The sequence below is a fragment of the Lepus europaeus genome, chromosome 16, assembly GCF_033115175.1.
Source record: "Lepus europaeus isolate LE1 chromosome 16, mLepTim1.pri, whole genome shotgun sequence".
Lineage (NCBI taxonomy): Eukaryota > Metazoa > Chordata > Mammalia > Lagomorpha > Leporidae > Lepus > Lepus europaeus.
In genome coordinates this window covers 72631843-72645082 of record NC_084842.1, presented here as the reverse complement: position 1 = coordinate 72645082, position 13240 = coordinate 72631843, and the positions used below count along the sequence as shown (strand labels likewise).

The 13240-nt window shown below is 43.1% G+C and overlaps 1 protein-coding gene across 4 annotated transcripts in view; it reads right to left on the bottom strand.

Moving 5' to 3' along the window:
- The window catches only part of PPARGC1A (PPARG coactivator 1 alpha), a 118720-nt gene that overhangs the window by 89601 nt on the left and 15879 nt on the right, over window positions 1-13240 (bottom strand). For all 4 annotated transcript variants that reach the window (XM_062213097.1, XM_062213099.1, XM_062213096.1 and 1 more), the window contains exon 2: window positions 10553-10732. In XM_062213097.1, the coding sequence (XP_062069081.1) occupies window positions 10553-10732 (180 nt within the window). The remainder of the gene's footprint in view (window positions 1-10552; window positions 10733-13240) is intronic.

The window sequence follows — 13240 nt, the reverse complement described above, 5'->3', positions numbered from 1 at the left end:
GGCTATTACATTTTGGTTTGCATGGCAGCTGACACTGGTTTGTATTTAGCTATGTGAGTGTTGGGAACACTGTGTCCTTAAAGTTCTGTTTAAACATGGGCCAAGACATTTGTCTACTGGACTAATTATTTTACCACCCTTCTATGGCAAGGAGCCCTCTTTTTTTTTTTTTTTTCCTTAAAAAGAATGTGAGTGTATAAGTGCACACACCGGCACACATTGCCACTCTGCTTTGTAAAGTTACAGCAAGGACTTTAAACCTTGGTCATGTCAGGTGAATGTTGGCAAGGTTTCCCGAATGCCTGCATAACAGGATTGTACCACTTTCTTGATCAGGTGCCTGGGAACAGGACAAGGCCACAAACCATCAAATCATAAGCTGTCACAGCAACTGTTCTTGGTCAGGTTTTTTTCCTCCTCCTTCCTCTACCCTCCCTTTCTTTCCCTTAGTGAGCTGCAACCAATTTGCAAGTGTTCGCTTCCACAAGGACAAATTTGGAATAGTGAAGAACAACACAATTTATCCAAATGTGGAAGGAAATGAAGGAACCAGGCACCTTGCTAAAGCTAGATATCAAAAATTTGCATAAGTAGTTTCCCAACAACAGAGGTGCTATTTGGAACAAAATAAATTGCTTGTATTGTATGCAAGGGCACAAACCTTCACTAACTTCGCGGTTGCTTTCTTGCTTATACATTTCTTAAGTACAGTCAGATATTTCTGCTTGGAAGTTCAAGTTAGAAGCCCTCAGCGGGCAAACCTACAGAGGTAATCATTTATAGACTTGGACGTCTTCAACATCTTAATTTGGCAATTAAGAAAAAGAAATCACAAATAATTGAAATATGAATTAAGTTCTGTCCAGACTTTCCTAGTGATTCTGCTGTTTCTTATGTGTTTGTTTATTTGTTTGTTTGTTTTGTATTTGTTAGCTCTGAGGCTGGCCCCCAACTCTTACTTTGGGAACTGGCAAAGCAGTCAGCAGCTGGAATCCTCAATCTCTTTTGAATCATCTTAATTAAAGTGATAGTGTTCTGGAGCGTCCCCATTCCCCCAAAGTCTGCTATCCATAATCTGCATCTCATTCTACTTTTCCTGTTGTGCTGAAGTGAAGGTGTTGTCAGTCTGTCTAGTAAATCCAACCCACAAGATAACATAATCACATGCATTCAGTTCTCAGGGACCTTGGCGGTTCTTATCTCCTTGCTTTTATGATCTCTTATGAACAGCCAGGAATAGCAATTTGCAGCCTGTTTATAAAACCATCTTGGTCTGAACCTAGCCTTCTCCTCTTTTATCATCCAGCATATTCTGCAGCTAAATCCCATTTACCACAGTAAAATTTACTCTGAGCTCCATTTTTAGAATAATGTAAGTATTCGCTGTGTGTGGAACGTTATCAAACACGCAATGGAGGGCAATTATCATTTCAATGAACTATTTATTAATAGAGGATGTGTTGTGTGCTTTGCTTAGATTTATCGATATGCTGCCTGATGCTATTTAGTACATGTTCGTCGGCATCTCAGGCGAGAAGCTCTCCTACTCCCACAGATCTGCTTCTTCTGTGTGCTTGGCCTACCTTGATTTTACTATTATCTCACCTAGAACGTTGAACACAGTGCTCAAGTTCTGTGTGTGAAGTCACAATTGTTGCCTATTAAGTGTTCCAAGCTACCCATTTTTATTAACAGTTCCTTTATTAAATCCTTAATAACACAGATAGAATAGTTAGTTAATTTGTGTGTTGAGCCATGGATGTTAATTTGTAAACATAATAACATACTGCAATCATTTGCATAATAGCATTTTAATCTTTTTAGTAAAAGCTGTAATTCCCTACAAAGTACACTGCAGTAGAAACTAAGTGACTATTGGTAATAATACAAAAGGCCTTAAAATTCTGATCCTATTATAGTGTTGGAACATACCCAAACTGCTCCCATAATCTCTGAAATGTTACTGTTCTCTGATTTAGGTGTCTGTGTCAAGAATAAAAATGAAGTATAACTGGTAGCAGTAGACTATTTCCTAAATGTAATTTAGTATTCACTAAGCACCAGCACTTTGCAAATAGCTCTGAGGCTTGCCTTCAAAGTTCAGAGCTCCAGCCACGCATATTGTGTGAGGAACACCGTGGAGGAACTCACTCCCAACTCAGCTGAGCTACAGAGAAGGCGCTGACAAATCGCGCTGACTTGGCATAGGGAGGGCTGTGGGCCACCGGGGTTTGGTTACTGAGTCCCTCCCTCTTCTCTGCCCCACCGACCCCTAAAAGGAGGGGACCTGTTCAGAGAAGCAAGTCTCTGTGGGGGAAGAGGTCCCCATAGAGGGCTCAGTCTCTAGAACCCATAAACACCAATCACAAGACTGGATTAAAAAAGAAAAAAGAGAGAGAGACAGTAAAAAAAAGAAGAACAAGAAAAAGTGAAGGGTGGTAGTTTTAAAAGTCAGGCCAAGTCATTTTACGCAAGATCTGGTCATTCATTAATCCATCTACCTGCAAACCTTGAATGAATAACTTGCAGTAGTAATGGAGATAGGCAGGTCGACAAAATATTAGTGTTTAGAATCCAAAACTGTGCAAATCAGTCTATCCTTTTGAAAAAGGAAAGGGCATACAAGTATCTCCTGTCATTGTTTTAGGACAAATGTCTGAATGGATGAGAAGTCATTAATCTTTGGAAAATGTTGCCCTTGTCCAAAATCAGCCTGTGTATTTCACCGTGGCGCTCTCTTCTCTTTCCTCCTGCTCTTGGGAGTCAGCATCTTTGGCAGGCAAGAGAAAACGCAGAATCCTGCCTTGCTTTCAAAGGGTACCTCTGAGTGTACAATCTTTTTTTTTTTTTTTTTTTGAGAGATGGAGTTAGACAGTGAGAGAGAGAGACAGAGAGAAAGGTCCTCCTTCCTTTGGTTCACCCCCCAAATGGCCACCACAGCATGCTGCACGGATTCAAAGCCAGGAGCCAGGTGCTTCCTCCTGGTCTCCGACGCGGGTGCAGGTGCCCAAGCACTTGGGCCATTCTCCACTGCCTTCGCAGGCCACAGCAGAGAGCTGGACTGGAAGAGGAGCAACCGGGACTAGAACCTGGTGCTCATATGGGATGCCTGTGCTGCAGGCGGAGAATTAGCCAAGTGAGCCACAGCGCCGGCCCCCCGAGTGCACAATCTTAAAAGTAACCTGAGAGGTTCAAGCAGCAGCAGCAGCAGCAGCAGCAGCAGCAAAATGGCCCTGACAAAGTTGCTTTATATCCCAGGCAACTCATTTCATAAAACCCACAATAAAAGTTTTCACTGCCAGAAGAATCGGCACCTAATTATAAGCCACAAATTAACCTTGTTAAAAATGTGAAGTCTGGGAGAGGGGATGGTGACAGAGCCAGTTCACAGTTTAACAACGCGGTCTTTAATGTACCTCTTTTGATCTGCTTTTGTGTGCATCTCATTCAGAGGTGAGCCATCTGTTGGGCTGTGCTTCTAGGACATTGCATACAGACTGGGGTCCATGGCCAAACAAACATGACACAATCTAAGCTTACTGTGCAGGCATAAGCTCTTGCTATAGAAATAGACAGTCAGTCCAGTGCAGCACCCTGAGCCTCAATCACTTCATCTATCTAGTTGAGCCTAAGAAGCAATGAGCCACTTGTCCCTGATTCTGCTCCAAGACTTCCTGCTTGTGAATTTGGGTCTCCACTTATTTTTTTGGCCCCAAAGATATCCAGGCAGAGACGTTTTTATTTAAATGACCCACTTGAGAGTCTGGGAGGTTGGAAAAGCCTAAGAGAAGCTCATAAAATGACTCACCTAGTTCTTAGAGAACCCAAAGCATTTGACATGAAATTGTTAGTCTATCTATCACACACATACACACACCAAAAAGAAACACACACACACACAAAGTAGTGCCTTCTCAAATCACTGCCTAAATAATCATAGAGTTCCACTTTCTAAATTGCCAGTGCCCAAGAACTGGGTCAAGTTCCATGACAAACAGCATCCAACCTCATCATTTGTAGCCACAACACCCACTAACAAAAACTACCACCAAGAAAGTAAGCACTGGTGAATGATGGTCATTGCATCCTGTGACCTACCATTTATTAGTAGGGGTTGATGCCAATAGGCACAGCCTTGTGGGATCAGAACTCCAAAGGCTAATTTTTCTGGTGGTCAACATACTGTCATGGAGGAAATGGGGTGATAAACCAGATGTTCCCAGGATAAAGCAGATGTTATCAAGCCCAGAACTCAAACAGTATTTAACTGAGGTGTGTGGATACACACACACACACGCACACACACACAAGTCATTAGTCTCCCTTCAAAATAAGCCGACAACAGAAGTTGAAAATAAAGCAGCTCACAAACTCAGTCCGATGGTTGTTTCCTGATTTGTGACTCTCTAAGATGAACATCTAACTGATTTATACCCAGAATTTGGAATTTTGTGGTAGACTACAAATGCAAAGATAAGTACAACATAAATTTTTAAAATACTCCATAAGTCTCCACGAGTTTCAACATTCTTCAATGTTCTTATGTTACAGCCAATTATCTCCCCACTTAAATGGCTATTATTTTCTTACTTGAAGTCTATGTTCTCTCTAAGTGTCATTACCAAGTGTGGCAAAAATCTGGTTGTGGGCTGTAAATTTAATTTAAATGACAAGCATTTATTGATTGCAAATTGGAAATTCCTGAAATCCTTAAAAAGTGATTATTGTAAATTAATTCAGTCTTTCCACATAACAAAGAAGAATTTATTCTCCTGATGATTAAATTAAGGTGAAGTTGTTTTGCCATGCCTTTTTTTTTTTTTTTGTCTGTTTGTTTTGTTAAAATTCCAAGAGGTTTGCCATTCATAGAAAAGTCTGCCTGACCACAGACACAGTCAGAAGCAGGAATTCATTACCATGGAAGGCTGCAAAATTTCCTCCAAGGAGACAAGTGAGAAAAAGCAGACACCACGTAAATTTGTGGATTGGGTTAAATATGTTCTGCCCTGAGGCAGCAGGAGGACGGAGGGCCCCTTTGTAGGAATGACTCACGCATCCAAGGAAGTGCTCCAGCTTACAGAGGTGAGCAGAACCTCAACAGGGAAGGTGTCCCTGGCATTCTGGAACCCATCTGAGTTAGCACTCCAGGCTGCTCCCTCTGTAACCTACACACCTTTATCAGGGCTGATGGAATTTTCTTAAAGGTGCTTCGGGTCTGTTTCCTGGATGCCTTCCCTCTGCTACCAGCTTGTACCTGTACCACGTTGGGTCTGGAATGCAGCAGTGCCTGCTGCCCGGATTCCCGTGCATCCCACTGGCCTAGTCCTCTTCCTACTGTCTGCATTATCACCCTTAAACATCACCTCCATCATCTTGCTTTCCTGCTACAGATCCTCAATGACACCCTACTTGCCACCATGTCACCTCAAAGCACTTTTGACTGGGGTCTCATGACCCACTCACTGGAATACTGTACCCATCTTTCATCCAAACTGATACCTTCCACTCCTGTGTTCCCACTGATACAAATCTGACTTTGAGAAAATCAATATCCTCACCTACATACTCTTGCTGTGAAAACACTTTTCTCTTATTCTTTTACCAGGCTTACTGCCTCCCTCCTTAGTTAAGAATACACACACACACACACACGCACAAACATGTATGTACATACATGGTCTTACAATGTATGCCAATTGCTAATAAATGAGTATATAATATATATCCCATGCACTAGTATATGCACATAGACCTTTACGTGAATGTACAGGTTTACATTGTTTTTCAATTTCTAATACATAGAAACATTGTTATATATGTATTCACATACAATTCTGTATTGTTTGCTACTTAGTTCATGCTTCTTCCTTTTGCCTCCCAAACTAGACTGAGAGTTCTTTAGGAAAAAGGCTTCTTTTGTGCTTTGTACATCAGCTTCACACCTCCTAACGCAGTCCATACTCTCAATAAACACACGATGGCTCACTCATTGTTCCTGCTATTTTCTAAGAAAATGTCTAGAAAATTTTCAGTGCACAAGAAAGGCAGCTTCCCTCCTCCCAAAATGTTCATGGTCCCTTGAAGTGAAAAGATTTGCTATTTTAATTTTTCGCTAAGTACAAGATAAATGCCCATATTTGAAAACTTTAGAATGTAACTGGGAGCCAAAAGAAGAAATATAAAATCATCTCTCTTCCTAACAGAAAGATCAAACACTCTCGAAAGCTCCCACCATTCATCTCCTCGGTGGCCTGTTGCAGGCTACCTTGGATGCTGAAAACACAAAACCACCACTCACCCTTCTTCTACTACAAAAGTTCACACTCTCAGCCCTTCCTGAGAGTGCCAGTACTTGGTCCGCATGAGTTCTGGCTACAGCTGGGACTCCTTCTCCCCCTATTAGCCAAGGTAGGCCTCAGACTGGATGAGAAGTAATGAACTAGACACAACTGCATTCTCACTGTCCACCATTCTGAAGACTCCCAACCACTGCATTGAGAGGGAGCAGATGAATGAAGCAAAGACACCCATTCAGTTATTTCATGGAGGCATTAAATCAGGTGTTAAAGTAATACAGGCACAAGGTGCTCCACAGTGACCAAGAAAGACCAACGAGCTATTTAAACTAACCCCATGCCACCCCCTCTTTACACACTGCTGTGCTGTAAAAGTAGCCCTTTATTCTCCTTCCTCAAACAATGCACAAAGGCAACACAGGGAAGGAAGTTATGTTGCAACATTCTGAAACATAAATCTTGCTAGCAGTCAGTCCAGAGACAGCATCCTGTTTTCCTTCCACATGGATCAGATTCACTGGAGGCTGCACCTATATGCCTTGTGTCCTGTTTTTCCAAGTGGCTTCTGTACGTCCGGTACCTGGTCACCTGCATTTACACATCCAAACATAGGTTGTGCAAGCAAAGATCGATGTTGGTGTGTCCAGTTACTCAATCGGCATGTACCACTGCATGCAGGCATACTTTTGCTCCTCCCCAGAATTCACTTGTTTCCACATTGGGACATCTAGCTTCATTCGTTTTAGTACCATCATATTTGGGAAGTTAAACAGAAATTAAACCTATATTCCCATGTACGGAAGAGACCATCTATTCACTCCACTTGTTGCAGCGTTCTGCTGTATTGCAGTGTAGCCCTGAAACCTACTCTCTGCTTTGACTAGAATTCAGAAAGCCCACAGCCTGTTTCCTGGAGCGTCAAGGTGCTACCTGAGGTGGGGGAAAGTGTTTGCCAATGCAGTGCTTTCTTTCCTTTGGGGACTCAGAGGTAGAAAATGCCTGTGACTGGCCAGGGCCCACGACTGGCTTGCTCCAGGACAAGGGTTGCTCAGATGTGATGAGGCAGAGCTTTGAGATCTGGAAGCAGCCGAGCATAGGTGAAAAGTCCATGTGAGACCTTGGATCCCGGAAGTGACTTCAGTAGAAGCAACACAAAGCCTGGCCCTTTCACAGGGAAAGACTCTGCTGTGGAATGTCACCTATGCCCCCAAGGACACGTTCTTCTGCCATTCTAGAAAAGATGTCTGAATTGACCAGAGGGCAAAGAGTAGAGGCATCATCCCACTACACAAACGCTCATGAAGTGGCTGCTGTTTGTGACATGATTGTCACATGTGACCTGACCCTTTGCCTAGATAAAAAAAAAAAAAAAGTGGATTTTGTGACATCAGAGCAACTGCTATGGAAGCCCATCTGAACAGTCATTTTTGCTGTCCCTAGACATATGGGTCCTGAGACTGCTTCTCAGGTGTCTCAACCATTTCACACAGCCTCTCATTCTTTACATCCAGGGTCATACTACGTTTTCCCCAGAAATCTGATCACTTCATTTCATATAGGGGTATTTTAGACAAATGTTAAAAAAGATTATTTAAAAAAAAGTCACTTTAGACACTTTAAATAGAAAACAAAAGGTTTACTCCAGCCCTACAGTCCTCGGAAGCCATTCAGTTCCTTGAAGTGGTGCTGGAATCATTGGTAGAACACTTGGTCTGGCCAGCGCCGTGGCTCACTAGGCTAATCCTCCGCCTTGCGGCGCTGGCACACCGGGTTCTAGTCCCAGTCGGGGCGCTGGATTCTATCCCGGTTGCCCCTCTTCCAGGCCAGCTCTCTGCTATGGCCCGGGAAGGCAGTGGAGGATGGCGCAAGTGCTTGGGCCCTGCACCCCATGGGAGACCAGGAGAAGCACCTGGCTCCTGGCTTCGGATCAGCACGGTGCGCTGGCCGTAGCGGCCATTGGAAGGTGAACCAACGGCAAAAAGGAAGACCTTTCTCTCTGTCTCTCTCTCTCTCTCACTATCCACTCTGCCTGTCAAAAAAAAAAAAAAAAGAATACTTGGTTTACTCCCTGGATACCAGGTTACTGCCTCGCCCCATCCTAACGATCAACTCCAGACAATGTCAGATGTCCCCAGGGTGGGGACAAAATTGCCTTTGCCTAAGACTCACTGGTTTAAAATGACCTAATGAGAGATTAAATGAAATTAACCTTGTGTTTTGGAGTGCTGAAAACCATTCTCTAGATGGTAAAATATTCCACAGGGAAAGAAAAAGGGCAGTATGGCTTAGCTGCTGTGTCTGTAGACTGACAACTGCCAGGCTGCCGGGCCACCTCTCCTGATGGCATCAATGGGAAGAGCTTTGCACAGGTAACACAACACAGAGTGTGGGCATATCGGCTCGTGGGGACAGTTGTCTTTTTTGAACATAGCAGCATACCACGGAGCCCTGGATCACTCCACGCCCCACCCCCCCAAGTTAGACTCCAACCATCCTCTACAACATGCATGGCATGCACCCAATATGGAATAGCCGATTTTGAGATAAGAATGCCGTTGAGATGGACATTTGTTAAAGTGCTGTTTATTTAATGCAGCATGACTTAGAATGGGCCTGTAACCTGACAAGTGTCCTGAATGAGGAATGTTCAATTTACCAGTTCTAACCGGCCGAGTCCTCACATGAACTCTCTGAGACCCGGCTAAGAAGCCTGGGAAAGTGCAGCTAACCACAAATCTCCAGTGTTTCCTCCACCTTGCTCTATCTCCCTAGCCCCAGCTGCACCGCCCTCAGCGTTCTCCTAAGACCCACTGCACACCACAGACGTATCATAAAATCCAAGCTGTCGGCAGAGCCCGCAGCACCTCAGCTCACCAGCTACTCCTGCCTCCCTGTCAACCAACTCTGAGGGTTCCTGTTCTATTTTTAAATACATTGAGCAAAGAAAGCAGCTCCATAGGATTTTAAAGGATGGTTGTCACCCCAATTCACCATTGCCTTTTTTTGTACCAACGATAGAAACTTTGAAGGGAGATCCGTTTGGGATTCAAATGCCAGGTCTTTGTTTGCCAGCTGTGTGATTTTGGCAAAACCACTTGCCCTCTCTGAGACTCAATGACTGCATACGTAGTAAAAGGAATAATAATAACAGGACCGAAATAATTGGTTCTTTTGAGGGATGACTGAGGTGACAAAAGACAAAACATGAGTGTTCCAAAGTGTTGGTCATCGTTGCTATTACTATTATTGTTATCAACATTATTACAGTCATTGCTCATCAACATTCAACAAGCATTCCTTCAGTGTCTTCTCACGCTTAGGTGCTGGAAAAATTCAATTAGTATTGCAAATCAGGCTTTCTTAAAAGACTCAGGGTTTCAACCAAATAACACTGAGGAATGAAAAAAAAAAAATGTGTTTGCTGGCAGGTACAAAAGCTTTGGATAGAGCCCAGTGGATAGTAGGTGCTCATAAAATGTGAAATAACGATGGTGCTGCAACTGTAATATTGAAATCTTTATTCAGCTCACTCATCGGAGTTTCCACTGCATGTTTGTCTCTATAAGAAATCACTTATTTTCAAGTAAATGAGTACTGTTCTTGTAAGAAAGAATTTCTTTTCCTTAAGTAACAATTTAATAGGAGTAGGTTAACATTCTTTATTATAGGGTAGGTTGATAATAAGGGTCTAGAGTCTGGGAGGTAATTCGGCCTACTGAAAGGGAAGTGAATTTTGACTAATACATAAGTATATATCAGATCTGTTGAGCTGAGAAGTTGCCATCATATAACAAAATTAGGGCCATGAACCAAAAGTCTAATCATAACAATCAAACTGCTCACCTACTTTGTAATACAGATAAAGGTAGACATCTAACCCCTTGGTTCAAAACAAATCCCTTCTTATACATTGATTTATATTAGCCATCACTGAGCCTCAGTCTCTTTCTGTGGGAATTAAACAGGGATAAACAGGTTTAGACTTTTGTTCTTCTATGTCACAAATTCTTTCACAACCCCTTAGTATTTCAACACAGTTTAATGCACTACATTTGTGGTTCTTAGCCCCTTCTTAAAAACAAAATCTATTTGTTTCCCAAATATTTTTTCCCATGGCATAGCAGGTATTGAGCTGTGATGAGAAGTCTTTCGAAGACAGCAAAGTAACAACCTATTAAGCGTTCAGGCCTATTACCATACCAGACTGGTCCAAGCAAGGGCAATGAGGAATGCATTTTTTCAGAGGAGGTCCTTACCTCGAATATGTTTGAAGGCTCATTGTTGTATTGGTTGGATATTATTTCTGATTGGTCACTGCACCACTTGAGTCCACCCAGAAAGCTGTCTGTATCCAAGTCATTCACATCTAGTTCAGAAAGATCAAGTTCAGGAAGATCTGGGCAAAGAGGCTGGTCTTCACCAACCAGAGCAGCACACTGTAGGAGGCAGAAAAGGGGAAAAATGCTTTTATTAACTTCAGGAATTTATTAAACTGCAAGAGCATGTGATAGGCATTAAGCCTGGTTAATTCGACGACACCACCAAAGCTGCTCTCTGGGGCTTTAATCACCGGGAAAACACCCTAAATTCTTTACTCACTTGGCTCCGGAAAGATACTTTGTGTGATTTATTCCATGCAGAATTCTATCTCAAAGGCTATGGTAAATACCATGCTTTTGTAAAGCCTTGTGTGATTGCTCCAATAAGAAATCAGAAGGATTTGTTTGTACCTCTTTGAAAGTTAGCACTTAACAAGTTTCAAACTGAATTATGGTTAACTACATGCAAACTTTTACAGTACCTCTAATGGTACAATCCCTTTGAAGGAAGGATACAAATTTGACTTCAACTGGGCCACCCCAAGACATGCACAGAATAGACACTCAATAAACAACTGCAAAATGGAAACCAGAACACAGGAACTGCATCTCCTCCTTTTAAGCCTTGAAATCCATTTATCAACTACAGAGGCAACCTTTTTGCCTCATCCATGCTTCTGGTATCTGAATCATTTACTCTCATGTGGCTTGCCAGGACGCTCTGGACTTCACCCTTAATAAGTGAAAAGCATGTTCCTTGAGATCAAGAGCAAAAATCATAGTTTTTTCCTAAGTGGCCACTATCTGTTTCACTGTGTGTCACTTGCAAGTCGCATGTGTGTGTGTGTGTGTGCACATGTGGCTGGCATCACCAGGCACATGGCAAAGAAAAACCACAACAGCACACCACAACCACACTGTTTTCATTATGTATTTATACCTAAACTGTGCTCCAAGTGAACTCAAAATAACTGTTTTTGCTAGGAGTTATGATTTCAGTACATTAAGAGGCTTAAAATAGTCTCTATGGCTGAGCTGCTTATCACCAAGGTTATTTGGACCATCATAGTCGTTCACCCTCCTTGCTTGGAATAGTATTTCCATTGTCCCACCGACTGCTTTCTAAGGAAAGTGGACCCCTTATACACGAAGGGGTCTCCTAAACTTGACTCTCCTAACTGCTGGTTCTAATCCACATACCAAAAAAACACCCTGCAGAAACTGCTACTGCAGGGTCCTGGTGAGGTCAGAAACACACAGGCTTTATCCACCTGCGAGGCAAGCTGTATGAATTAGGGCTCAGCGCTCTGAAGTGGCACACCCATGGCCCTGCCTCCAAGGTCAGGAGAGATGCTCTGGACTGGGTCACATCCAGGCAGCAGTGGGCTATGAAGCAACAGACCCTCCTTGACATTTAGATTTTGAATAAAATAAACTTTATGCAGGTTTTTTTTCCCTCCAGCACCCCTGTCATCCCTGGCAGGCGACATTACACGGGTCATATGCCGCAGCGTGATCGTAAGCAACACGCTGAGAAGTAGGTACTGGGTAATGGAGTCAGCAGTTGGTAAGGGGAGGATGGGAGGAGTCTGCAAATCATTGCGAGGTCCCAGGGAGACTCCCACTCCCCAGCCCCCAAACAGCCAGCACAAGGTAAGCAAAGAAAGGGGGCTGTCCTCTGGATAGACCCTCTCCCCTTATCATTTTATTGTCCTGGTCTTTGTATCATCTGAGTTATCACAAAGTTACAGATTCACACAGTGCTCCAGGTCCAGAAACCTGCAGAGGCTGCCCTGAAGAGAAGATCTTGTCCTGGGCCAATGTTCGTGTTTTGTTATGGGTGTAATGTGTCCGGGCTCCATTCTGCCCCACACACCACGTGCCCTCCAAGCACAAACACCAGCATTAACTCTTCTCAGCACCACCCATTCAGAGATGAAGGAGAGTTTTTCCGTGTGCAAAACACACTCAGCTTTCAGGGAGGGGTAGCAGACCTTTTGCAAAACAGGCATGGAGAACAAAAGCAACAGCAACAACAAATAAGAATAAGCTAGAAAACTTGGGCTAGCCACACCTGGCTTCTGTTCCTCTGGTGAAGTCAGCAACCCTGCGGAGGAATGCTGAAGCATCACACTGAGTGGCAGCCAACATCTTCCTGTCTCTCCAGGAGTGAGTGGTTCAACACCCCATACCGTTCCAGAAGTCCGCATTTAAAAAAAAAAAAAAAAACTTCTGAAAACCACTGAACAGACCAGATCAATTGGTTGTATGTGACTACCCCATCATCTACATATTCCTTCCACTTTTTCTCTCTCTCTCTCTCTCTCTCTGCTTTTTTATTTTGGTTGGGGGAAAAAAAAAGTATATGTGTTCTTTGCCAATGCTGACATGCTAATAAAATCAGTGGTTCTGAATGTGGTATTCTCCTGCTAATCTAAAACCATTAGTAGTAGCAAGTGTTCCTGTTATTAATTTATATCTGGCCTTTGGATGATGCCAGACTTAACAGTCCGAGCCCTGTAACTGTCCCCATCTGACACACTGATATTTATGGCTTCCCTATACATCTGTAACAGGTGTGGTTTACTGCAATTACTCTTTGCACTATGACAGCAATTTCACAAC